The 25,225-nt window shown below is 41.4% G+C and overlaps 1 protein-coding gene across 1 annotated transcript in view; it reads right to left on the bottom strand.

Annotated features, from left to right (window-relative positions):
* Positions 1-20,405, bottom strand: part of wnk4a (WNK lysine deficient protein kinase 4a) — a 73,912-nt gene extending 53,507 nt beyond the window's left edge. The window contains 1 exon segment of the mRNA XM_052038645.1: positions 19,184-20,405. Coding sequence (XP_051894605.1) covers positions 19,184-19,795 — 612 coding nt within the window. The 5' untranslated portion in view covers positions 19,796-20,405.
* Between the last annotated feature and the right edge of the window lie 4,820 nt (positions 20,406-25,225).

The raw sequence follows: 25,225 nt of genomic DNA, 5'->3' as shown, positions 1-25,225 counted from the left end.
CTCAATGACGAAAGCTAGCAGTACTATAACCTTACTGTATGTTTGCTCTGTTAGTCTCTCAGATCTGTTCAGACCAGGGAAGCAATACCAAGTTACTTCATCCTTCAAAACTCTGCATAACCAGTTTAATTAAACTGACTTTTCAAACAAAAATCCTCCTTATCCCAGAAAGGAGCTAACCTAATTTCTAAATTTGCAAGCTTTCATGACTTTGAATGTAGTTGTGTTAAAGAGCTTGGAAATCATTCAAAACTCTTCTTTTGCATTTAACTAATGCAGCACAAGGTAAAAATTGCAGAGGGAAAAAGTTCTCCCATAAAACTCCAAAACTGTTTGGAGCATCAATCAATGTCAATGGAATATTGTAACCTTACTGAGCCAAAAGGCATAAGAGTCTTTAGGCAAAACTATGAAAGTGGGAAAAATTTTAATAAAATGTATTCCATTGAGAAATGTAGCTACAAGACAGAGTAATACAAGCTCAAAGGTTAATCTGTGGCTTGCTGGATTGTTAAAATACTAAAGTTTTATAAGACTTGTAAAATTAAGTTAATTTTCATTCAATTAATTCATGCTTAAAAATATCCTCATCAGTTTCGAGTTTTTGCCATACACCACGCTTGAATAGAAATTAAAAGCTTCACACTGTTAAATAACTTACTGGGCTGCATTCCTAACATTGGATGGAGTAAGTGCGACCTAAAAACAAGTGGGGGTCCGAACACATCCATCAGAACTAACAACATCAGAGCCCAAGCTCCCCTACCAACATCAATGTGAGATGATAGTATTTTAGTTTGGTTAGAATTATTTTACCCAAACTGTCATCAATTTGTCCAGCTAATTTCACTGAAAAATATCCTGCACTGGTTCCACACAATGCAGTGTATTATAAAATTAAATGGTATTTTCTTATATTGATATTAGCTTGAACAATTCAGATGAATCATTACTTTCAAAATGTGAAGTCTGAGAGGAGGGCAAAGATAAGGAAATGAAAAAATAAGTGGGGTGGATCAGCCATGATCATATTAAATGGTGGAGCAGTCTTAAGGGGCCAGGTAGCCTAATTCTTCTCCCATTTTCCATGTGGAGGAGCAGTAGGACCTCTAGCCACATATCCACAAATCCCTGGAAAGTAACAGGACAGGTAGGGCCAATAAAGGCAAATATCCTATTGGCCCTAAGCAGATATTTGCCTTTATTGGCCAGAACAAAATATAGGACTGGGGAGGTCATTCTGATACAGTAGAAGACACCAGATAGGTCACAGCTAGAGTAAGACAAAAGGATATATTAGGAGTAGAAAGGATGTGGACAACGCCAGGGCTGAAGAAATTTAGTTAAGAAAACAGATTGGCTACATTAGTGTTATTTGCTTTGGAACAAAGGAAGCAGAGGGGAAATTAAATCAGCTTTATAAAATCATGGGAGTAAGCAGGAAGGACTCATTTCCCTCAGCATTGAGGTCAATAACAAGGTTCATAGTTTTAAGTAACTGGATTAGAGGAAGAATTGTTCAAAGAGTGGTGGGAATCTAGAACTCACTGCCTGAAAGGGTGCTGGAAACAGAAACTCTAAATGCATTTACATAGTACTTGAATGAGGAGTGGGAATAGTTCCTTCAAGATAGTTCTTTATTTGTCCGGAGACTGCAAATGTGGAATCTGAAGCAACAAACAATCTGCTGGAGGAACTCAGCAGGTAGAGCAGCATCCATGGGAAGAAAGGAATTGTCAACGTTTCCTGATGCAGGATTTTGACCCAAAACATTGACAAATTCCTTTCATAGAACAGTACAGCATGGGACAAGCCATTTGGCCCATGATATTGTGCTGATCTCGATGCCAATTTGTACTAAATCTCCTCCTCGTGTATCATCAATATCCCTCCATATTCATGTGTCTATCTAAAGCCCCTAAACTCCAAACTGTTTGGTTCCACTACTACCCTTGTAACCCATTCCAGGCACTTACTACTCTGTGTAAAAAAAACTTGCCCCTCACGCCATCTTTAAACTTCCCCCCACTAACCTTAAAAGCATGTCCTCTGGTGTTTGACTGTCTAACCTATCTGTGCCTCTCATAATTTTAAAAACCTCTATCAGATCTCCCCTCAGCCTCCGATGCTCTAGGGAGAACAACCCAAGTTTGTCCAACCTTTCCTTATAGCTCATACCCTCTAATCCAGGCAGCATCCTGATGAACCTCTTCTGCACCCTTTCCACAGACTCCACATCCTTTCTGTAATGGGGCGACCACTGCTGAACAAGCACGTACTCTATGGTACATAGGGTGCACAACATTGTCAAACTGTACACAGCTTTCCTCCCACAGGTGCTGCTTGACCTGCTGAATTCCTCCAGCAGATTGTTTGTTGCTCTTTATTTGCCTATCGGGGACATGGTGGCTGGAAGGCCTCCTTCTCTACATACACATATGGGATTCTATTATCACAATAATTTTATATGAAGCAATTTTCTCATTATTCTAGATGACTTTTTCTGGTGATTTGAAAACCGTACTGTGGATTACATCTGGAAATGAAGAAGTGGGGAGTCAGCCTTAGTAGCTAGAGATTTTAATTTGAAGTTCTCAAATTATTACAGGAAAATAAATCACACACAGCTTGTGTCACAAACAGGTTACTGAATCCCATTCCTGTTTGTTCCTTGGCTGCAGATTCTAAGTTATTAATTCAGCTATCAGCAGAAAAAAAGCAAATACATATTATCTACCGATTACAAATTTCCTGCATTTTAACAGATTATGCTTCCAAAGTACTTCATTGGCTGTAAATTGCTTAGATTGCCCTGAGATTATGAAAGGCATAAAAACAAAAAGCAAGCCTTTCTTTCAGTGGTTACTGATGGGTCTGATGAAAAATGAATCACATCCTCAAATGAAGGAGTTATTATAAAGATATACTCAATTTTCTGTACCTCGTGTTACCTTTTCATACACAACCTCCATCACAATAGAAAATTCACAATTAAAACATGCACATGATATATCACTGCAGAATGGAGGAAAGATCCTTCCTTGTTTGGTTTAACCAACTGCACAGCATAGTAGTCGCTGCATATTGCCCTATTTCTGAAGTTTGATTCTGTTTACCTCAAAAGGAATTAAATTTCAGAAGAGAACCACAGCATAAAGCTGCTATGATACTGTACCCAAGTGCAAGAGACAGAGAATGGATTTCCAAGTATCAATGGGGAGCAATTATCCCAAGTTGAATAACTAAGATTTGGCATGTGTTGGTTATTGATTGAGTAGGAGTTTTGGTTGGATTGGTTGCTGGAGTTTCCTTCCTCCTTTTGTCCCTCATCCAGCACCCGCATGTTTAAGCCCCAGTTCTCTACAAGCATGTACTCTATGGTACATAGTGTGCACAACATTGTCAAAAGATGCAACACACAAAACACTGGGGGAACTCAACAGGTCAGGCATCATCTATGGACAGAAATGAACACTCAACGTTTCAGATCAAGAGATGAAGGGTCTTGACCCAAAATATCGGCTGTCCATTTCCCTCCATAGATGCTGCCTGACCTGCTGAGTTTCTCCAGCATTTTCTTTGTTGCTCCAGATTCCAGCATCTGCAGTCTCTTTGTCAAAGATGCCCTCTTTTTGGCAAGACCTTAGCCTAGAGGTTGAGTCCACCTGCACACTTTTTTTTAAGGAAAGCTCAAATCATGCACGAAAGAAGTTTTACCCAGCCAGGGTAGATTACCCTGGTGATCTTTCAGGTAAAATGGTGCAGAATTCTAAATTGGCCCAAACACTCCCATGCATGATTCACCTTGGGGCAAGTGATATCTGCCCAGCAACAGTCATGCACCCAATGGTGCCACAGAGCATGCAGTGATCACTTCCTCCACTGCCAACAACAAAGCTGTTGGAGGCAACCTTCGACCTTTGATGCTCACTCACAGATGCACAGGGTTCAGAAATGATTTGGCAACTAAAATGTTCGTACTGTGACATCAGTTGTACACAGCCACAGTTTTCAATAGCCAGCATTATGAGAGATGAATCAATGGTGCTCTCTTCATTGAAGCCAGTATGTGTGCAATTCAGTTCTGAGCTGTGCACTATGATCACTGGTCCCTTCATTAGCCTGCAGGAAGCCCCACATTTTGTGCATCAAGCGAGAGTGAAACCCAATTTCTAGGCAAAGAAACCTAATCCATTGATGCAAATGGAATGTATTGTTGCATTAGGTTTACATAAGTTTATAAACAGCATATTAAGCCATAACATCTCTCAAGGAAATTTCAACACTGGTCTCAAAAGACTAAATTTATTAAAATCAAAGTATGCATAAAATAACTATTTCTTATATTATTTCATATTTCAGCTTCTACCTCAAACAGGGTATACATTCTAATCTTTCTTTGGTGCTCTGTAAAATGTTTAAAAATTAATTCTGCATTTCCTTTCCTGGTTTGCCATCTGTCAGAATTCTTTAATGTAGAAGTAGCTTTATAGCACCATAAGCACTGGTTGCCCAAAATCCCATTGAATTGATGCCTGACAGGGGCAAGTATTGTTAAACAGGATGCTCACGCCATGGAAAATTTTTTGCACAGCTCTTAGAGGTCAGCTGTGTGCACTGACGCTACATTGCTGGCCATAAAATTAAGGTCTATATTTTATGAAAATAATTATAAAAGGTAAACATCTTGGGAAATGAGCATTGGCAAATGTTTTTCTTTAATAGCCAAATGCAATTTGGTTGAGTAATCTGAATCACAGAATTAACCACAAATGTACCATTTATACTTCAAATCACAATGGCACCATTCAAACACAATGAGACTCTCGAGTTCTGTATCTGCTAATCTCAAGAACCATACACCGATAAACTTCACAACTCTGACTGGCTTTATCATACTCCAGATTCTTCTTTAGTAGTGGGCCCACAAATGCAACACCCCTCACTTCCAGGCCCACAATGTGTTCTTTCTCCATTTTGAATGGTGATAGGTTAGGGATTCCCACAAGTACACATTTCAAAAGGCGATGTTGAGAACATCCATAAATTGTTTCTTCTGCCCACCTATAATCTCAAGTCATGATGCAACTCTGAAAATAGTGTCTGTTTTAGGAGAATGGTACAGGGCATGCAAATGACATGGCCTGCCCATTGAAGCCACACAAGTATAACTGGGAGTTCAGGTGCTAGGGATACTGGCCTGGGAGAGGACACTGACATTGAAAGCATCTGCAACCTTCAATGAGATTCCACCAACAAACTCACTTCCCCTTCCCCTCTGCTTTCAGCAATGCAAGGGACCATTCCCTCCATGATTCTCTGGTTCATACTTCCTACCATCTCACAACATTTCCCCATGCAACTGCAAGAGATGCAACCCCTACCCCTTTCTCTTCACTTCACACTATCCAGGTAGCCAAATAGTCCTCCAAGGTGAAGCAGCAATTCACTTGTACTTCTTCCAAATTTGTGTCTTGTATTTGGTGGCCATCTCTACATTGGAAACCAAACTTGGATTTGGGGACCATTTTGCAGAACAACTCCAATCAGTCTGCAAGGGATTCTCAACTCCCAACTGCTTGCAAATTTAATTATCGATTTCACTCCCACTCTGACCTCTCCTTCTTTAGTCTCATATGCTATCCCAGCAGAGACCAGTGCAAGCCTGAGGAACACTACTTTATCTTCCATCCAGGCAGGTAACTGCTCTCAAGGCTCAATACCGAATCCAACAATTTCCAAATACCAGCTTCATAACCAGATAACCAGTAAGAGCATCCACTTGTAACATTAACTCAGGCCTTTTCTCTCCATAGATGTTACCTGATCTGCTGAAATTTTCATTTGCTTTTGTTTCCAATTTCCAGCAACTGCTGTGTTCTGCATCTCCCAGTGTACTGCCCTCATTCATCTCCCTTCAACACTATGCTAATCACCATATTACAGAATTCCCCTTGTTATCTCCACCACAACTGAAAATCCACATTTTCCCCCCCACTTTTCCAGTTCCAATGAAAGATCACTGACCCGAAACATTAACCTGGTTTCTCTTTCCACAGATTGTTGCCCAGACTTATTGAGTATCTCCAGCATTTTCTCTTTGATTGCTCCTTGGGATTGGAGGATTTTGCAGAGACTGGGATCACTGCTCCCAGTAGACCATGAGCTTAGTCCTGGGCTTCAGGTCTTGATTTTCAACCACTTTTCCTTGATGGTCAAAGGCTGAGCTAGTGCACTGAAGGAAATGGTGACTTTCATCACTAATGCATGCCTTTGCTGAGGGGCAATGCCTGAGACAAGGGAAGTGGTCTGCATTTTCCAGAGTCTGGTTATGGATCTGTATTTTTGGGAGGGCAGTATTTTAGAGTGGGGCAGTTTGATACAGGACCTTTGTTAAGGCCCATTCTCTCAAAGATGACATGGAGTTTGCTTTCCAGACATATACAAATATAAGTGTTGTCTGCAAGCTGCAGCTTGATGCATGAAGTCGAGGTGTCGGTAGTCCTAGAATAAATCCACTTCAGCAGGAAGCCTTTGAGACAAGCCGCAGCACCAGGATGAGAAATAGTGAGAAGTAAGTGTTGGGGCATTGATGCAGCCTTACATGACAATAGTTTGCACTGAGATTGGGTCTGCTGTGGGCCCCTTGGTTCAGATCACAGCTTGCATGCCATCAAGTAGCAGACAATAGGATGGAGATTAATTCCTACACCAGCCCAAATTGAGACGATGTTCCACAATCTCTTAGTAAATGGAGTCAATAGTTTTTAACAGATCAAAAAAGGCCATGTATAATCGTTACCACTGCTGCCTGCATTTCTCTTCAGGTTGATCTGCAGTAAAGATCACATCTATTATGCCACTAGATGGATGGAATCTACACTGAATTGGGAGGCAAACTTATCAACCGCTGGGTGGGGGGGGGGGGGGGGGGGGTGGAGGCAGCTGGGGAGGACCCTGATGATGATTTTCCCTAAACAGCCAGTGGGAAGATCCCTCTGTACTTGCTGGAGTTGGGTTTCACGAAGATGGTCACAACTATCAGATCTCCAACTTTTCCTGGCAGGTCCTCCTTACTGTTCTGCGAGCTGATCATCTCTTGCCCATTATATCTCACTCAGAGGGATGATGTCAATACTCAAGTGTTCGAGTTCTGGGCTGTGATAGCAGAGCTACATTCAGGTCTGATGTCAGGCTTCTCCCGGAGGGCCCTACAATCCAGGACCCAAACTTTACATTGAGGATTGGAAGTTGGCTCTGCATGACTTGCTTTAATATGGAATGGCCATTTCACACCAGCTACCTTAAGGACACAACAAAGTGAGATCTTGGCGTAATGAGATACACCACTCTGCTGCATAGATATTAATGATAACTCAGTTGCAAATCATCCCCTAAAAAGGCCACTTTTTACAAATCAAAGAGCCTCACCATCTGAGCCATGCCATCTTTTTGCAGCTACCATTGGGCAGGAGGTACAGAAGCCTTAAGTCCCACACCACCAGGTTCAAGAACAGCTACTCCCCTTCAACCATTTAGTTCTTGAACCAACCGGCAAAACCCTAATCACTACAATTTAGCGATACTATGATCAACTTGATCATTTTGCACTCGAATGAACATTTTTTGTTATAATTACATTCTTTCTTGTAAAAAAAATTGTGTACAGTTTGTTTTTCTTGCAAGTGCTACTTATATGATGCTATGTGCCTGTTATGCTGCTGCAGGTAAGGTTTTCATTGCACCTGTGCACACATGTACTTGTGCTTACGACAAAAAGCTCACTTGACTTGACTGTCCACCAGCAACTAAGTTCTAGGAATTTCTCAAGTGGCAGGAAATGCACGCGGCTGCCTTTCAGCACATGTATGTACACGCACCTCCCTATCACTCATGAACCTGGCTATCAATATAACCAAATAGCTAACAGCCAGCATCTACAGTTTTTTTTTATTTTCAATGGCATATAGCCCAGCTTTTTAATGACTACATCAGACCTTCAGGTCTAAAGCATAAATTTCATGCAAAAGTCACATTCAAAATGTAAATGATGCATTCATTTGGGTTTGGATTCAATTTTGGGACATCACTGGAAGCTTTATCCCACAGCTAATCTGCACAAAAACTAAGTGCTTTTGGCACAGGTACTGCCGACGCAATTGGAAAAATAATTAATCCCTCAACACTGACATTCCTCACCTTGATTAATGTGAAAGGTTCTCTCAGACTAAGGAGGAGGAAAAAATACAGCAGTACTTTTTGTCCTAGGTCCTTCACTTTCCATTTACGTAATATTTTACAATTATTTAAAACACAAATTCTTTTTCATATGAACCACTCAAGAATAGTAAATGTCAAACATGAAAGAGATGGTAGATATTTAACATGCAAATGTTATACTACAGTTCAAATTGCATTTATATTATTAATATCTTTCCTACGCATATTTTACTAACACATAAACATCGTTATTTTTGATTACTATTTCAGCTGTCTGATTGCTGAAAGATGGTTGGCATCTTTGGTGTAAATTTAGATTTACATCTGCCAAGTGAGATCTTGTTAAACCTTAAATTGTAGCAACTTTGTAGAACCTTTAGGAAGGTGCAGAAGGACAATAACTGCTCCTCAAACTCTTAAGGAACCCCATAAGCACAGAATAATAAGGAAGTCACCAAACTGGACCTTTACCAGAAAACTTCATGGAAAATATTATAAAAGCTCTGCTTACAAGAGACCATGAGGCAACTTTAATCTTGCTAGCTTGGCAGGATGCCTAGGTGAAACACTGATTTTAATGAAGAGTAAAATTAGGCAGGTTACCAAACCAACTCTACACCATGTCCTATGGGTTTCCCTGCCTAGAGTTTGGTTTAAACTAACTCCATTATTTTTCTTTGTGCAGTTTGTATTCTAGTGTTCAACTTTTCCAGGCTCTCTTTACAGTTGGATATCCAGGTGGAAAATGTCAATGCTGTGAATGGAAAAATTTTCTGGAAAACACAATGAAAAAAGTCCCTACACAGTGCTCCAGTGTGACCTTCCATTTCATATTCTTCCAGTTCTTATACCTTGGTTACAAATCATTACTGACAAAGGTCACTTGATGCAAATGAATGTCCATCAGCAACTAAATTCCATTTCATGCAAGAATTTTTCAAGTGGCAAGGGAAAATGGAAATTTACCCAGAATGAGGATGCAGAAATGCAAGGACATTTCACTATCTGTGACACTTCACAATCCTCCATGGTTGGTATTTAGTTTTAATTGCAAAATTTTGAAAACAAGAAAGATTTATCTAGCACCATTCGGGCTTCCCAAAGTGCTTTGCAGCCAGAACCAGAACTGATGGAGGGTTGTCAACCTGAACCATTAACCCTGTTTCATCCTCTGCAGATGCTGTCAGTCCTGCTGAGTATCTCCAGCATTCTCTGCTTCTATCTTGGATTTCCAGCATCTGCAGCTTCTTTGCTTTTTGAAAAGGAAGCAGACACTTGTTCAGCATTTAGATAGCTTTAGAAATAATTCACCAGAGCAAACATCTACGCTATAAATGCACCATTTCTAATTTCATTTAATAAACTTATTGAAAGATTCAGAAATAAGTTCAATAAATATATGCCAGACTAACTACATTCAATCTGATCAAGAAATTGCAGCTGATAATTCACAAGTAGGTACAAGTTTTGAAACAGAACTGATATACCCAGTGGCTAGAGCAGGTGGTACTGTGGCACTGTAAGCTTAGTCTTATTATGATTATACATGTATCTCCTTTGATAGGAGTAACAACTAAAAATTCCAGATGCTTGCTCAAGCTAGTTATGCAAATACTGAGCCTGGGTTAAATTAAACTGATGGGAGCAACAGGGATGATTTTAACATTTGGGTGCAAGTTATAAAGAACATCTTGTAGGGGTTGAGATTTTTTATTTGTTTTAGCAGGAAAGAGACCGATTACATCACCTTAATTCGCCCTTTAAAAACTACACACCTGCTTATTAGCATTCCACTGAAGGAAGGTCAAATGTCTGTTTCTTTGAAAGCAGGCTATGAGAACCATTGTAGTAGTACAAACCAGGTGAAAAGAGACTGCTTTGAGCAGAAGCAAAGTACAGGATACCAGTAGAAAAGTGGCCAAAATGTTCACTACCAATGGGAGAGGATGTGGAGGTTTGCAAAACAACTGCACTGGGGAGAAATTTAAGTTATGTACATTCCTGGCTTTAGTATTTTGATGGTTCCACAAATTTACTTTAGTGAGCACTTGTGAAATGCAATCCCTGATCTGTAGTTGCCTAATGTTGAATGGAATACCAGATGTGTCTCTAGATTGGGACTAGTAGCATTGAATTAAAAGGAGTGATCAGGCAGGATTTCTGCACAAGTGAGGTAGCATGGGCTGGGGTAGGACGCCTACCACTGGAAGCAGTGCATCAGCAATAAGAACAGAAAATGCTGGAAATAACCAACAGGTCAGGCAGCAGCTGTGTAGTAAGAAACAAGGTTAAAGCAAAGGTCATCGGCCTGAAACACCACGTTCCTTTCTTGCAGACCTGCTGAGTATTTTCAGCATTTTCTCTTTTTATTTCTGATTTCCAGCATCTGCAGTATTTTGCTTTTGGATTACCAGGAGGCAATGTTGTGGCCTACAATGAAGAGCCCCATTCAGCTCACCACTAAGGGACACATGGAATTAAACCCAAGATTTTCAGAAGTGGAGAGAGAAGATAGAATTGGCCGGGGTTATTTTTAAACAAAGTTCATATTTTTCTAAAACCATAAAGAATAGCCTCTGAACAGTAACTTATTACCTCTTCGCAACTGCTTATTCTTTCACCTGCCCTTTTCAATTGCCATTTCTATTTATCTCAATGATATTTAAATATCATAAAAATCAACACCATTGCTAATTTAACAAGTGCGATATCACAACAACTTAGCAACAAAAAAGTTTTGTTTGTAACTTGTAAATACTTCAGTATATGATGCAAACATGCAGCATAGACATTATGTCTTTCCAATTTTCAGTAGCCTGCTGCCACCACTAAGCTATAGCGTTAATCAAAATGAGCTACTATTGACACGTTGACATTTGCATGGCAATGGGACTTTGAAATTCAATTTTTCTTTAACTTTGATAATTATGGGGTGGTTCTAAATCCCATCTCAGATAACCTTTGGATCCAATATCTTTAAAGGAGTGATTTGGTCATATCAACTGACAGAGCTGGGGAAAATTACTCATGGAGGAAGTACTTATAACTTTGTTTTGGTAATCTTCCCAGCAGATTATGCAGTTATTCATAGGCTAAACTTTACAACTCACCAAGGCGGCAGACACCAAGGATGAAACAATAGAAAAAAAAGTTCTGGAAGGTGATATGGCTGTTGCAGAAGTAACACTCCTATTTTTTTTTAAAAGAGATGTTTGTACAGGTTCTCCCCAGGTTACGAACACTGATTTATGGACAGCCTGTACATACAGAAAAACCTTTGGGAAACTGGCGGGATGTATGGGGATGGAGTCACCGGCTGCCGCGGGGCTGCAGGTGTCTTCTGCCGGGTGGGAACAGGGCTGTTCCGTGTGACTACTCTCCCCAACACCCCCTACAAGCTGCCACAATCAGGGGCTGGGTCGAACCAAAGTTGGGAGTGCTGAGTAAGCAAGTGAGCGAGTCTGCTGAGTCAGTGAGGCTGTCTGACAGCCACTCTTCCTGTGCCCATGACAGCCGTTTCTGTTCATTTCTGACTTACAAGCAGGTCGGGTTATGAACAGTTCTCAGGAACAGAACCCTGTCGTAACCTGTGGACTTACTGTATTTGCATATTACTGTGAAATGATTTCAGGAATGTCACAATACAAGGACTGCCAGTGTAAACAACTCAAGTTTCCATCTATCAGACAAACACATTACAGCTAAGGAACAAGAAATGGGTTATATTACGATGCTTCAAGGTAGCAATTTTTGTCCTCAGTGGTGCAATAAGATATGGGTGCTGAACTTCTGAAATGCAGATCCACACACATGCACTAAACAAGTGATTTATTACATATCACCAAGGAATTTCTCCACTTTTGAATTAATATAGGCAGCAACATATCTCCAGCCCAATGTGAAAAGCCAAAGTAACTGGCTCATAGTTAGACCTTCTGACAACTTTCAAAACTTTGAGTGGAATATTAAATATTTGTTGCTAAGGAGAGCAGAGTTATGCTCATGCTTGGAAACTCATGCAGCACAGAGGTCAGCTAATGCTGGTCAAACTTGAACATTTTGTAATTGCACATTTTGATAAAAATTGGCCAGATGAATGCAGCTCCAACAACACTCAGGAAGTCTGACATCATCAGTGCAACAAAATCAAAAAACTGCAGATCCTAGAAATCTTAAATAAAGATAGAAAATGCTGGAAACACTCATCAGGTCAGGCAGCATCTATGGACAGAGAAACAGAGTTAACACTTTAGGTCCTAGATCCTTCGTCAGAACAGTTAACTCTGTTTCACTTTCCAGAGATGCTGCCTGATCTGCTGAGTGTTTCCAGCAATTTCTGGTTTTATTACCACCCAGTAAGTTGACACCTCACCCACAACAATCAACTCTCACTCCTTCCACCATCAAGACAGCTCATGTTGTATTTGAACTGTCTGTGAGATACACTGCAGCAATTCACAAAGCTTCTACACAGCAATAATTTAACTTCTTAAGGGCTTTTGCATGTAAGCAAAATATAATGACAGATCAGAAAATGGAAATCATTTTCAAGTTGAGATTTGTATGTAGCAGCTCTAAAACCCAAGGTCTCTATTGCTTTGAAGGAAGAGGCAGCAGATACATGGTACCACCACCACCTGTGGGTTCCCCCCTTTTTCACACATTACCCTGACTTGGAAATCTTCATCTTCACTGACCTAAACTTTACTCCAAAGCACCGTGGGAGTACCTCATCAAAATGACTGCAGCAGGTCAAGAAGCTGGTGCTCTGTTACTTCAGGTTATCAGGGATGGGCAATAAATGCTAATCTTGCCCACGGTTACCAACAATCCATAACTGTACCAAACAGAGCTGCTACATACAAATCTCAACTTGAAAATGATTTCCATTTTCTGATCCGTCATTATATTTTGTTTACATGCAAAAGCCCTTAAAAAGTTAAATCATTGCTGTGATTGAAAATAAATTGGGTATAAAAGTAAGCATTTTGAATGCTTAACTAACAGAATAGGTCCCAAAGAGTCAATGGAAAGGTAAAATGGATGCGGTATCATTCTTCACAAAAAGCCCCGAATTGCTTTCCATTCCAATCACAAAAGAGAGCCAAAATTCAATTTGCATTCCTATTGCAAACAAAGGAATCCTTGCCATCCTGCCCATTAGGCACTGAACTAGTGGAACTTTTAACTAGTACCAGTTGTTTTCAGGGCAGGAGGAGCAAGTCCAAGTTACCAAATAAAAACCATGTGATTATTTTATTGGTTTCCAGCAGTATATTTAATTGTCCTTTGTTTACTTCTATAGATCCCTGTACTTGATAGCTTTCACTGACCTAGAAATTAACACTGGAACACAAACAGGAGCAAGAAGAATCTACAAGACCTCTTGAGCCTGTTGCACCACTCAGCAAGACCACGGCTGATCTGATCATTGGCCTCAAGGTATTTTCATAACTGATGCCTTTAAACTTTGCTGTCCAAACATCTCTTTACCTTAGCAATTCAATATCCTCTGGGGTGTGAAAGATCTACAACACTAGAAAAAAAATCCCTTCTCATGTCACACTTAACCCATTGTGTTACACTTGGCTTCAAGTTATTCCAAAAGTGTTACAAAAAGTGGAACGGTTAGAAAACACTGCAATAGCAGGTTCACTGATCAATAGAAAGGCCCAATCAATTTCTTATGCATTGGGCAGTACAAAGGAGGCAAATTTTGGGAGCAGACACGAAGAAAGATTATGGTGCTTGACTCGTGTATTAATCTCCCCATACCTCAGCAGCAGTTAGGGAAATGGTCCAACATTTTACACTCCAAACTTCCAAGTGCTCCATTGCACATTAACAGAGGGAGGAAAGCAATTCCGTAGATCAGATGTACTGGTAAAGTACTCTCACATCATTAACAGTGAATTATTTACATGTGATTTCACAATCTAATTAGGCCATTACAGCGATTAAGCTGTTACAAGGAGACCTTAGTACCAACATATAAATGTACTACTCTCCTTAAGGTTTTGCACCCTAGGCTGAAAGTAAATCAAATGAACTTTAGGGGCAGGTGTTCCACTTACTGTCATGTGACAAGTAACTAACTGGCTTCAATATGTTCAAATTGCTTGTAGATTTAAAAAGAGCTGGCATGTGGGAGAATAGAATGCACAATGCATGCTACTTAAAAAACAAATTGGGGACACAATAACAATATCTAGATGAATGATCTTTTAAAAATTGCTGTCAGACAAGGAGAGAACAAAACAAAATGCAACTTGCCTTGTCGATCAACTGACAGACTATTTGGCTCACCAAATGATTTAACACCATGATATGTGGAGCAATGAAATGAGCCACTGTTATTTATGAGAATCTGGTTATTTTTAAAATGCTATAAAAATTGAACTGATGTTGCTCTCTGCCCCTTTCAGGGAAAAAATATAAAAAGCCAAGTTAACTGAAATTGTTTCAGTTAAATAACATGGCAAGTTTCGGTAGAGAAGTACAATTTAAATGATTGATCCTGAATAATAAATAAAATGTGGATATTTTCCCATAGACATGCCCTCTATATATTGAATGCAGTGAAGGAATGTCTATGTTGTATGTTTTTTACCTCTATTCCAAAGTGTGGTTGCCAATATAACAGTGAGTAATTAGATGTACTTTTAATGGATAAATAATCCATGTAGGACTTCTAGTCAACAGCTTTAAAAAAAAGCACTTATGGTTTGTTTTAAGTAAATAGATTGCTTAACATCCAGAAACTGGAGTACCTTCAGATGTCCTGTTGTCCTTAATGTTGAAATATATACAGTATATTAATACTACCACAGTTCTAAGATCATACTAAGGACAGTAAGTCATTTATTAAGGAGTATTTTATTAGGGACAAATTAAACAGTCTAAAAACTATGTACTGCTTTGGGTCAAACACATTCTTAAGTATGGAGAATAAAAAAAGTACACATTTATAAACCAAGACTGATTTGTACATCTCAGGAGTTTGCTAATTGGATCACCAAAATTGTTTCAACTACATTGTTAGCCATGTCATTGCTACCTTTTTAATCCTAAATCCCTGCAAATACTGGTTCAACTATTTAAATAATTCTTTGGTAGAGAAAACTAGCTTCTTAGTTAGCTGAAACAAATTCATCCAAGCTTTATATCCATTCCCAAAAGGATAGGGACTAGCATCAGCTTTAAAATGACTAGATTATCTCCAACAATAGTTACTTGCTGAGCAAGTAACCATCTCTCCTGGGAATACATTCATTGATTTTGCCCTGAAGGCATCTGGTGTTGTATGTAATGCATTCTCAAACTTTTGAAGAAGCATAAAGAGAAAATGGGGAGCATAGTTCACTCACTGAGTGGAATAAGTTGCACTGGCACCTATTGCTTATTAAATGCATATGAAATTATTTGTTAATAATAAAACAATTCATGCTTAATTTATTACTAATGATGTTTATTATTTGCCAATGACACTTCAAAATTTTGCTTTATGTAAATAAATTTCATTCCTTCATTCTGTCAAGAACACCACCCACAGTCCACCATGTACATTATTAAAGTTATTGGTTTAGTTCAATCTTTTAAAATTATTTTTATAACTTGGCCACGTGGATATATTTTCCAGGGCTCCATTTGTTCCAAGGTTGGAAGTTGGCCATGGAAAGACAGGACACAGCTAACCAGAGTACGGAACAAACAAGCACAGAAGTGATGATACAATTACGAGACACTCAGTTCCATGCTCCATTTGAATAATAACTAAGCCCAATGATGGAATGACAAAATAAGGCTTCCTCTATTCACCATTTCACTGCTACCATAATTGCTCACACCAAAGCTCCTACCAATTAGATAACGTTGCACAGAAACTCATCCCCAATCAGTAGAGCTAAACACACTACTTGGCAGCACTGGTGTCCATAGAACTGAACTGCAAATGTATCGTGCATTATGCTGTTGCAACTATGAACTGCATTTAGTGTTAGCAACTGGAGATGAGTTACCTCAAACCTAAAACTGCCACTAATAAAATAAACTATTATTATTACACATTTTGAGACAGCAACATATTCACCATACCATGTACACGCTCTCAAATGTCATAGAGTCATGCAGTCATACAGCATGGAAATAGGCCATTCAGTCCCCACCAACCAGTGGGCACCCATCCATATTAAACCCATCTTCTAGTGCTTGGCCTGTAGCTTTCTATGCCAAGGCAACTCAAGTGCTTGTTTAGATACTACTTAAATGATCTCACTGATTCTGTTCCACTACTCTCTCAGGCAGTGCATTCCACGTACTCATCACTCTCTGGGTGAAAAGGGTTCCCTCCATTCCCCTCTAAACCTCTTACCCCTTACCCTAAATCTATGTCCTCGTGTTTTACCTACCTCTGAGATGGGGAATAGTTTCCTGCAGTCTACCCTATCCGCACCCCTCATAATTTTACATACCTCAATCATGTCCCCTCTTAACCTCCTCCACTCCAGGGAAAACAGACCTAGCCTCTGCTCATAACTGAAATCCTGGTGATTTGCCTCTGCACCTTCTCCAGTGCTATCACACCCTTCCTATTGTGGTGATCAGAACTGCATGCAGTGCTTCAGCTGAGGTCAGACTAATGTTTGATAAATTGGAGCATAACCTCCCTGCTCTTGTATTCAATGCTCTGACTAACAAAGGCCTGTATTGCCTTCTTAACCACATTATCTACCTGCGCTGCCACCTTCGAGGATCCTTAGACTTGTACACCAAGGTCCCTCTAATCTCTAGGACCCTACCATTCATGGCGTATGTCCCAACCTCATTAGTACTCCCAAAATACGTCATCTCACATTTATCAGGATTAAACTCCATCTGCCATTTCTCAGCCCATTTCACCAACACATCAATATCACCCTACAGCCCAAGACTACCCTCCACACTATCCAGTACTTGGATTTGACATTGTGTAACTTCATTGCCATGTCAATCTAGGTTTAAGTCCCTTGGATCCCCTAGCATCTACCTATCCCATTGGCAGCTCTACATAGCAGTCTGTTATTTTGTCATTGGAGTAGAAACAAAGGTAAATTATATAGTATACAAATGTCATGTTTGCAAAGTGGGGGGGGGGGGCAGCAGAGTCAAAATTTTGACAGGAATTTGCAATAGAATAATTACATTCCGGATTTCATGATAGAGAAATAACAATTTAAACTCCTATCATCACTCCACAAGGGGAAAAGCACATAGGATTAGACAGAATAGCCATTTGGCCCAATCACTTCATGCTGACGTTTTTGCCCTGCTTAAGATCCCTCCTGTCTTTTCTCAACTAAATCTACCAGTGTAATCCTCTATTCCCTTCTCTCTTGTAAGCTTGTGTGGCCTCTCTTTAAATGCATCCAATCCATTTACCTCAGTCACTTTTGTGGTAGCAAATTCCACATGCTCAACACTCTTTGGGTAAAGAGATTTCTTCCGAATTACCTACTGAATTTCTTACATAGATGGCAGGTGGAAAGATTCTCTCTGCACCCATTCAATCTAAAACCACCTTATTTTTAGAGACCAAGAGAAAAGGGCCTCATTGGAACATTAACAAGACAGATTGCTGTGCCATCCGTTGACAAAATAAGAGAATCATATAAATTAATCACAAGGTACTAGCTTTGGTTACTAAGAGCACTCTCATCTTGGAGTCAAAATGCTTGTGGATTCAAGCTCCTTTCTAGTGCACTGTAGTGAAGTATTGAGAGAATACTGCGCCGTCAGAGGTGTCATTTCCAGATAATATACCAAACCAATGGCTCATCTACCTGCTGGGTGGACAAAATGATCCCATAAAATTACTTGGAAGGCAACATTTATCTTTCAACTAGCTATCACCAAATGCAGGTTACCTGATCATTACTGCTGCTTGTGGCAGACGGCTGTGCACAAACAGATTGGACTCTTTCCTACATTAAAACCACAGCTTCACTTTTAACACCCTTAGCTGTCTGTGAAGAGTTTTGGGATGTCTTAAGATGGTAAAACTTCTTCCTTTCTAGTAGTGCGATAATGAAGCATTTCTGAAGTAACACGATGATTAATATTCCACTGAGATTAAATGGTAGGACAGTAAATTGGTTATTGACTATTTTTCTCCCAGAGCTGCAGTGTCAAGAGGCAGCTGTGCAGAACTTCTTCCCTGGGTGACACAGTTACACAGATAGTAGAGCTGCTACTTTACAGCTCTAGCAACCTGGGTTCAATTGTTTCCATGGGTGCTGTCTTTGTGGAGTTTGCATGTTCTCACCGTGACTGTGTGGTTTTCCTCTGGATTATCTAGCTTCCTCCCACGTCCCAAAGATGTGCAGGCTGGTATGTTAAATAGCCACTGTAAATTGCCCCATGTGTAGGTGAATGATAGAATCTGGGGGGGGGGGGCAGGGAGAATGGAGTGGAATTAAAGAAAGATTAGTGTAGATGAGTGTTTGATGGTCGGCATGAACTCTTTGGGCTGAAGAGTCTGTTTCCTTATTATATGATTCCACCATAGCTTCAGGTATTCTCTATAGTCCTGCATTGTCTTCCATCTCTGAAAGTCGTCTCACTGAAATCAATGGAAGGATTTTCAGAGACAGAATACAACACACTTACACAAATAAGTAAGGCAAAATGATTTCTGAAGCAGAGATGCTTTGATCTTACTATACGGCATGTTTAGTGCTACATTGGGGATGAATTTCTGATGCAAGTCTTTTGGACTAAAGAGTAGACAAGCTCTCTCTCCCTTTCAAAGTTCTCCTGCCAATATTCTGAGGATAGCAAGTGCCCTGGCTGATATTTCTCTCTCATGAAGGAGCTGGTGGTGCGAAATGAACTGTTTCTTACAACTCTGACCAAACTTCACTAGTTTATAAAGCACTTTGGGGATGTGAAAGGTGCCAAATTAATGCACGTTTTTACTTCTCCTTACCTGCAACTCACACCATGCCACCTCCACGGTAGTTTCTGTATCCAAGCCCTTGTAGACCGTCTTGAAGGAACCTCTTCCGAGCTCAATGTTGAATTTCAAGAACCTGCCATCAGGAGACGTGTCGACCGCCTTCATCTCCACCTCATTCTCCTCTGGTTCCATCTTATTCTCCTCGGGAGCCGCTTCCTTGTGCGGGGTGCGGGGGCTGCCATCCTCGGTGTCCGAGCTGTTGGCCGCCACGGCTTTGGCCACCGGCGGGGCGCTGGGACCGCCTTGGCTCGCCTCGCCCGTTGGCGGCTCTCCGAGACACGGGGCAGGAGGAGGAGGAGAAGGAGGAGGTGGAGGTGGAGGCGGCGGCGGCGGCTCGCCGTCAGGCTCACTGAGGTGAGCCCAAGACGGGCGGCGGAGCAGCAACCCGTCGGCGCCCAGCTCGATCTCGATGGAGCTCTTCCTCTGGGCTCGGTGCGGTGTTCTCCTGCCGTCCTTGGCCGACAGCCTCCGCCGGCGGCTGTGCATCTTGTTGAGGAGGGAGGAGCGCTCCAAGTCCAGCGCCGAAGCCATGACCCCAAAGCCGGCCAGGTCTACCTCTGCCTGGGACATCGTTCTGGACATGGAGCTGTCGTTCAACACCCCAAGCTCCAATTGAAACTTGTCTCCAGCGCAGGGAGAGTGTTGAGTGACTAGAGAGGACGACTCCTCCTCTCCTCCCCGACACAATAATTCCTTGTTTTCAAACAGATACGATGTTAAAGAAGCAAAACATTATTTGCAGCCCCCCCTCCTCCCCTCCCAATTCTCCATCCGCTGGGACCAGCTCTCCGGCTGTTGCACTGGAAGCAATCACACTCTTTCTCCCGGACTGTTAGACCTGTTCCACCTTCAATCCTCTTGCAAACTTACTCGCGTAGAGTTTCTTAAACTGCGCCTGTTATTGGTCTCGATCAGCCCGCCGCTGCGCTAACGACTCCCGCTCGCTCCGGTCATTGGCTCTGCGACTGGAGGTGTCCTGAGCTGGTCCTTCTAACGCCGTCTCTTCACAGACCCGTCCCTAGATCGATGAGGTCTATTATTTTCTTTTAATCAGCGTTAATCCGCCTGGTTTCCCTGCGGCGACTGCTGCTGCTACCAGAAGTGCCGGGGTGAGCGAAGGCGTCCCTTTAATGCTGACGTTTGCACCTGTGGCATTATCGCGCCGAGCAGGTTCTGAGTGGATAGTGCTCCCTTATCGGGCAGAACATTCCCTCCACTAACGTCACGTCCTCACACACTGAGGTGGCTTTTCATTAGAAGTAAAGTTACTGGAACCTCAAAGACATCCGCGCAGTGAGGTGGGATTGGGTGGGTTAATGTTTCCAAGCCCATGCCCCGTGGGTTTACGTGAAGCGCGGATCGACCTGCAGACCCATTCTCTGGAAGGTAATCTTTGCTTTTCACGGCATAATTAACAGAAAACTCAGCAGCTCGGGCAGCGTCTGTGGAAAGAGAAACGAAAATCTGTCTTTTATTTCAGATTTTCAGCCTCTGCAGCTTTCTTTGAAAAAAATCAGAACCTTCTTTGTTTGTTTCTTCCTGATGTCTGGGGACTGAGGACAAGATAACCTGGTGGCAAGTTGCAACCACCAGCAATAGGCTGGGTTTGTCTAAATTCCTTTTAATTGCGAGAAGGTATCTGCCCATTTAGTTCTGATGAAAGTATCATGTGGATCCTGTTCAATATCAAAGCTGAGTTTTCGGCAGCAATCCACAAAATGTCAAACAAATTGAAACCCTACGGTAAAGCTAATAAAAATCAAAAATGCAGTAAATACTCAGCAGGCCAGACAGTATCAGTGGATATCAGAGTGTATATCCTGAATTGCAATTTGAGAACTTCTCTTGCTATTCCCACAACTCTATTAAACTTTTGTGACTGATTTAGTACCTAGTGATCTCGAGATCCCACCGTGGTGGGGATCCCACAAAGTGGAGCATACAGACCTTGAGCAGCTCCAAGGTCTATGGTCCTTGAAGCTTGCCCTGCTCCCCCCTCCCCCAATGATAGACAACTCCGTTCAAATGAATAGGGCTGTGGCAGGTATGCCAGCTAAAACTGAGAGGCTAAGTACAAAAGTTTCATATTTCCACATGGCGAAATGCTTGTGTGAACATCATGTGAGGATCACATTGCTGGTGGTTCAGAAGTATCCCTGTTCTGAGAAAGACACCATTAAGCCGGAAAGAGTGCAAAGAAGATTTACGAGAATGTTGCCAGGACTGGAGGGCCTGAGTTATAGGGAGAAGTTGAGCAGACTAGAACTTTATTTCTTGGAGCGTAGGAAACTGAGGGGTGACCTTATAGAGGCATATGCAATCATGAGGGGCATAGATAGGGTGAATGCACAGTCTTTTTCCCAGGGAAAGGGGATCAAAAACTAAAGGGCATAGGTTTAAGGTGAGTGGGGAAAGATTTAAAAGGGACCTGAGGGGCAAATTCTTCAAGCAGAGAGTGGTGTGTATATAGAACGATCTGCCAGAGGAAGTGGTTAGGACAGGTAAAATAACAACATTTAAATGACATTTGAACAGGTATATGGATAGGAAAGGTTTAGAGGGATATGGGTCAAACATGGGTAAGTGGGACTAGTCTAGTTGGACATCTTGGTCAGCAAGGATGAGTTGGGCTGAAGGGCCTGTTCCCATGCTTGATTTTCTGACCAACAGACCACAATCAGAAAGGATAGGCAGCAACACTTCCGCCATCATTATCCTCAACACCGGTGCCCCACAAGGCTGCGTCCTCAGTCCCCTACTTTACTCCCTATACACTCACGACTGCTGGAACAGGGGTAATCCACCCAGCCCCTCAAGCTTGTCCTTACATTAAATATGACCATGGCTGATCTGCCTTTGGCCTCATCTCCTTTCTGTGCCTGCTTCTCTTTGTCCTCAATTCCACCATCATGAAGTGCTTCAAGAGGCTAGTCATGGCACACATCAACTGCAGCTTCCCAGACAAGCTTGGCCCACTGCAATTTGCTTACTGCCAAAACAGGTCCACAGCAGATGGTATCTCTCTTGCCGTATCTTCATGTCTGGAGCATCTAGACCGTAAAGACACCTACATTAGACTATTGTTTATTGACTACAGCTTTGTCTTCAATACTATAATTCTAAGCAAACTCATCTCCAAACTCCTAGACCTGGGACTCAACACTTCCCTTTGCAACTGGATCCTTGACTACCTGACCAACAGACCACAACCAGTAAGGATAGGCAGCAACACCTCCGCCACGATTATCCTCAACACTGGAGCCCCACAAGGCTGCATCCTCAGCCACCTACTTTACTCCCTATACACTTACAAATGTGTGGCCAGGTTCTGCTCTAACTCCATCTACAAGTTTGCAGATGATACCACCATAGTGGGCCAACTCTCAAATAACGATGCCAGAGTACAGGAAGGAGATAGAGAACCTCGTGGCATGGTTTCATGACAACAACCTTTCCCTCAATGCCAGTAAAACAAAAGAGCTGGTCATTGACTTCAGGAAGGGGTGTGGTGCACATGCTCCTGTTTATATCAATGGTGCTGAGGTCGAGAGGGTTGAGACCTTCAAGCTCCTAGGAGTGAACATCGCCAATAGCCTGTCCTCGTCCAACCACATGGACGTCATGGCCAAGAAAGCTCACCAGTGCCTTTACTTCCTCAAGAGTCTAAAGAAATTTGGTATGTCATCTTTGACCCTCACCAATTTTTATCAATGCACCATAGAAAGCATCTGGATGCATCATGGCTTGGTATGGCAACTGCTCTGTCTGGGATTGTAAGAAACTGCAGAAAGTTGTGGACACAGCTCAGCATATCATGGAAACCAGTCTCCCCTCCACGGACTCTGTCTATGCTTCTCACTGCCTCGGTACAGCAGCCAACATAATCAAAAGACCCCACCCACCCTGGATATTCTCTCTTCTCTCCACCTACCCCATCTGGCAGAAGATAATACAAAGGCTAAAAGCATGTACTACCAGGCTCACGGACAGCTGTTATAAGACTATTGAATGTTTCCTAGTACATTAAGATGGACTCTTGACCTCAAAATCTACCTCCTTATGGCCGTTCATCTTATTGTCGGCCTGCACTGCAGTTTCTCTGTAACTGTAACACTTTATTCAGCATTCTGTTATTGTTTTCCCTTGTACTACCTCGATGCACTGATATGATGAGATGATCTGTATGGATGGCATGCAAAACAGTTTTTCACTGTACCTTGGTACATGTGACAATAATAAACCAATTTACCAATTCCTCAATCTTTCAAAAATTGACCTGCTTCTTCTTTAAATACCTCCAACAATCTAGTTTCCACAACCTTCTGAGATAGAGGATTCCAGAGTTTCACTAGCCTCTGTGAGGAGGGCCAACATTTTGTTGCTAATTCCTGGGATGAGGGATTGTCTACCAACAAAGATTAAACAGTTTGGGCCTGCATTCCTTGGAGCTTAGAAGAATGAGGGCTGACTTTTTCATGCATATAAGATCATAAAGGAGCTTGGGAGTGTAGATATTGAGATGTTTTCACTAGTGGAGGAGTCTCGAACAAGGGGACATAACTACAACATAAAGAGCTGGTCATTTAAAACTGAGGTATGTAGGAATTTCTTCTTGCAGAGTGTGGTGAATCTCTGGAATTCTCTGCACTGATGGGTGGTAGAAGCCGGATCATCAGAGGTATTTAAAGTGGAGGTGGATAAATATTTGATAGATTGTGGAATAGAGGGATATTGAGAAACGGCGCAGGAGTTGAGGCGAGCATAGATCAGCCATAATCATATTGAATGGTGGGACAGACTTGTCCTGTTCCTATTTTCTTGTATTCTTGTGTTTCATCAGCTGTGATCTGCCTCAGCATACCCAGCATTATCAATGTTATTTTCAGACTTCTAACAACTACAATATTTTTCTTTTGTATCAACTAAAATGAATTCAATCACTTTATACTGGTCCTGATCATACTTTAATAGGTAATAACATTTAAGGCAACAATCAGAAAGCAAGGTGGTGCAATTCAACAGCACCACAACAAATTCCAGAGTAAGGTCCACAGACAAGCCAGGAAGCAGAGTGGGCTTCAACCATGTGGGGAGTGGACCTGTTACTATTATGGGATGATTTGATGCTTGGGCATCTAGCTCCTCTCCCATACACGTCAAGCGTCATTGACTGACTCACATTGTCTTCCAACAAAACAGGTCAAGCCAAAGAACTTCAAAAATAGCAAATTAATTTGGAAGCAGTGATACTATTGTCTTGAGTAGACAGACCGAGTGGATAATTTCAGTCAATAAAATTACTCACTTGTTTGTTTGGTGGTGTTTCAGAGAGATCAGTGTTTAAGACAGCAGCATACTCAGTGACCCTCTTCAGATGGTACATCTCATGCAAAATCAACCATATCTCAAACATGACCCACTGCCTCAGCTTTATAAGGAAGCATCAGAGATCATACCTTTATTTAGCTTTGAACCATATTCTTCAGGTTCAAGAGTGGTGATAACTGAGCCAATCTGTCAAAAACTTTCTATTCCACATAGAAGAGGTACCTCACTGAATGGGCTATTGTCCAAAATTGTTTCACAGAAAATAACTATAGACATTTTAAAGAAGAAATAATTCAATTATCTTAATAGCAACAATAGGTGCTATTTAAATAACTATGGCTCAGTGTTAATATCACAAGAAAGATGTTGAAAGTAAAAACAGAAAATGCTGGAATGTGGTTGGTAAGATGAAAGCTTATAAATCCCAAGGACCCTGTGATCCATGTTCCAGAGTTTTGAAAGACATGGTTATAGAGATAGTGAATGCGTTGGTTATCACCTTTCAAAATCCTTTAGGTTCTGGAATGGTATATGCAGGGTAGCAAATGTGAGCCCACTATTTAGCAAAGGAGGGAGAGAGAAAACAGGGAACGACAGACCGGTTAGCCTAACATTAGTAGTCAGGGTTTATAATGAAGTATCTAATACCTATAAAAGAATAACAGGATTGAATAGTCCATGTGG

The sequence above is a fragment of the Pristis pectinata genome, chromosome 25, assembly GCF_009764475.1.
Source record: "Pristis pectinata isolate sPriPec2 chromosome 25, sPriPec2.1.pri, whole genome shotgun sequence".
NCBI lineage: Eukaryota > Metazoa > Chordata > Chondrichthyes > Rhinopristiformes > Pristidae > Pristis > Pristis pectinata.
The sequence above is the reverse complement of the archived record's forward strand: the minus strand, read 5'-3'. Positions and strand labels throughout refer to the sequence as shown.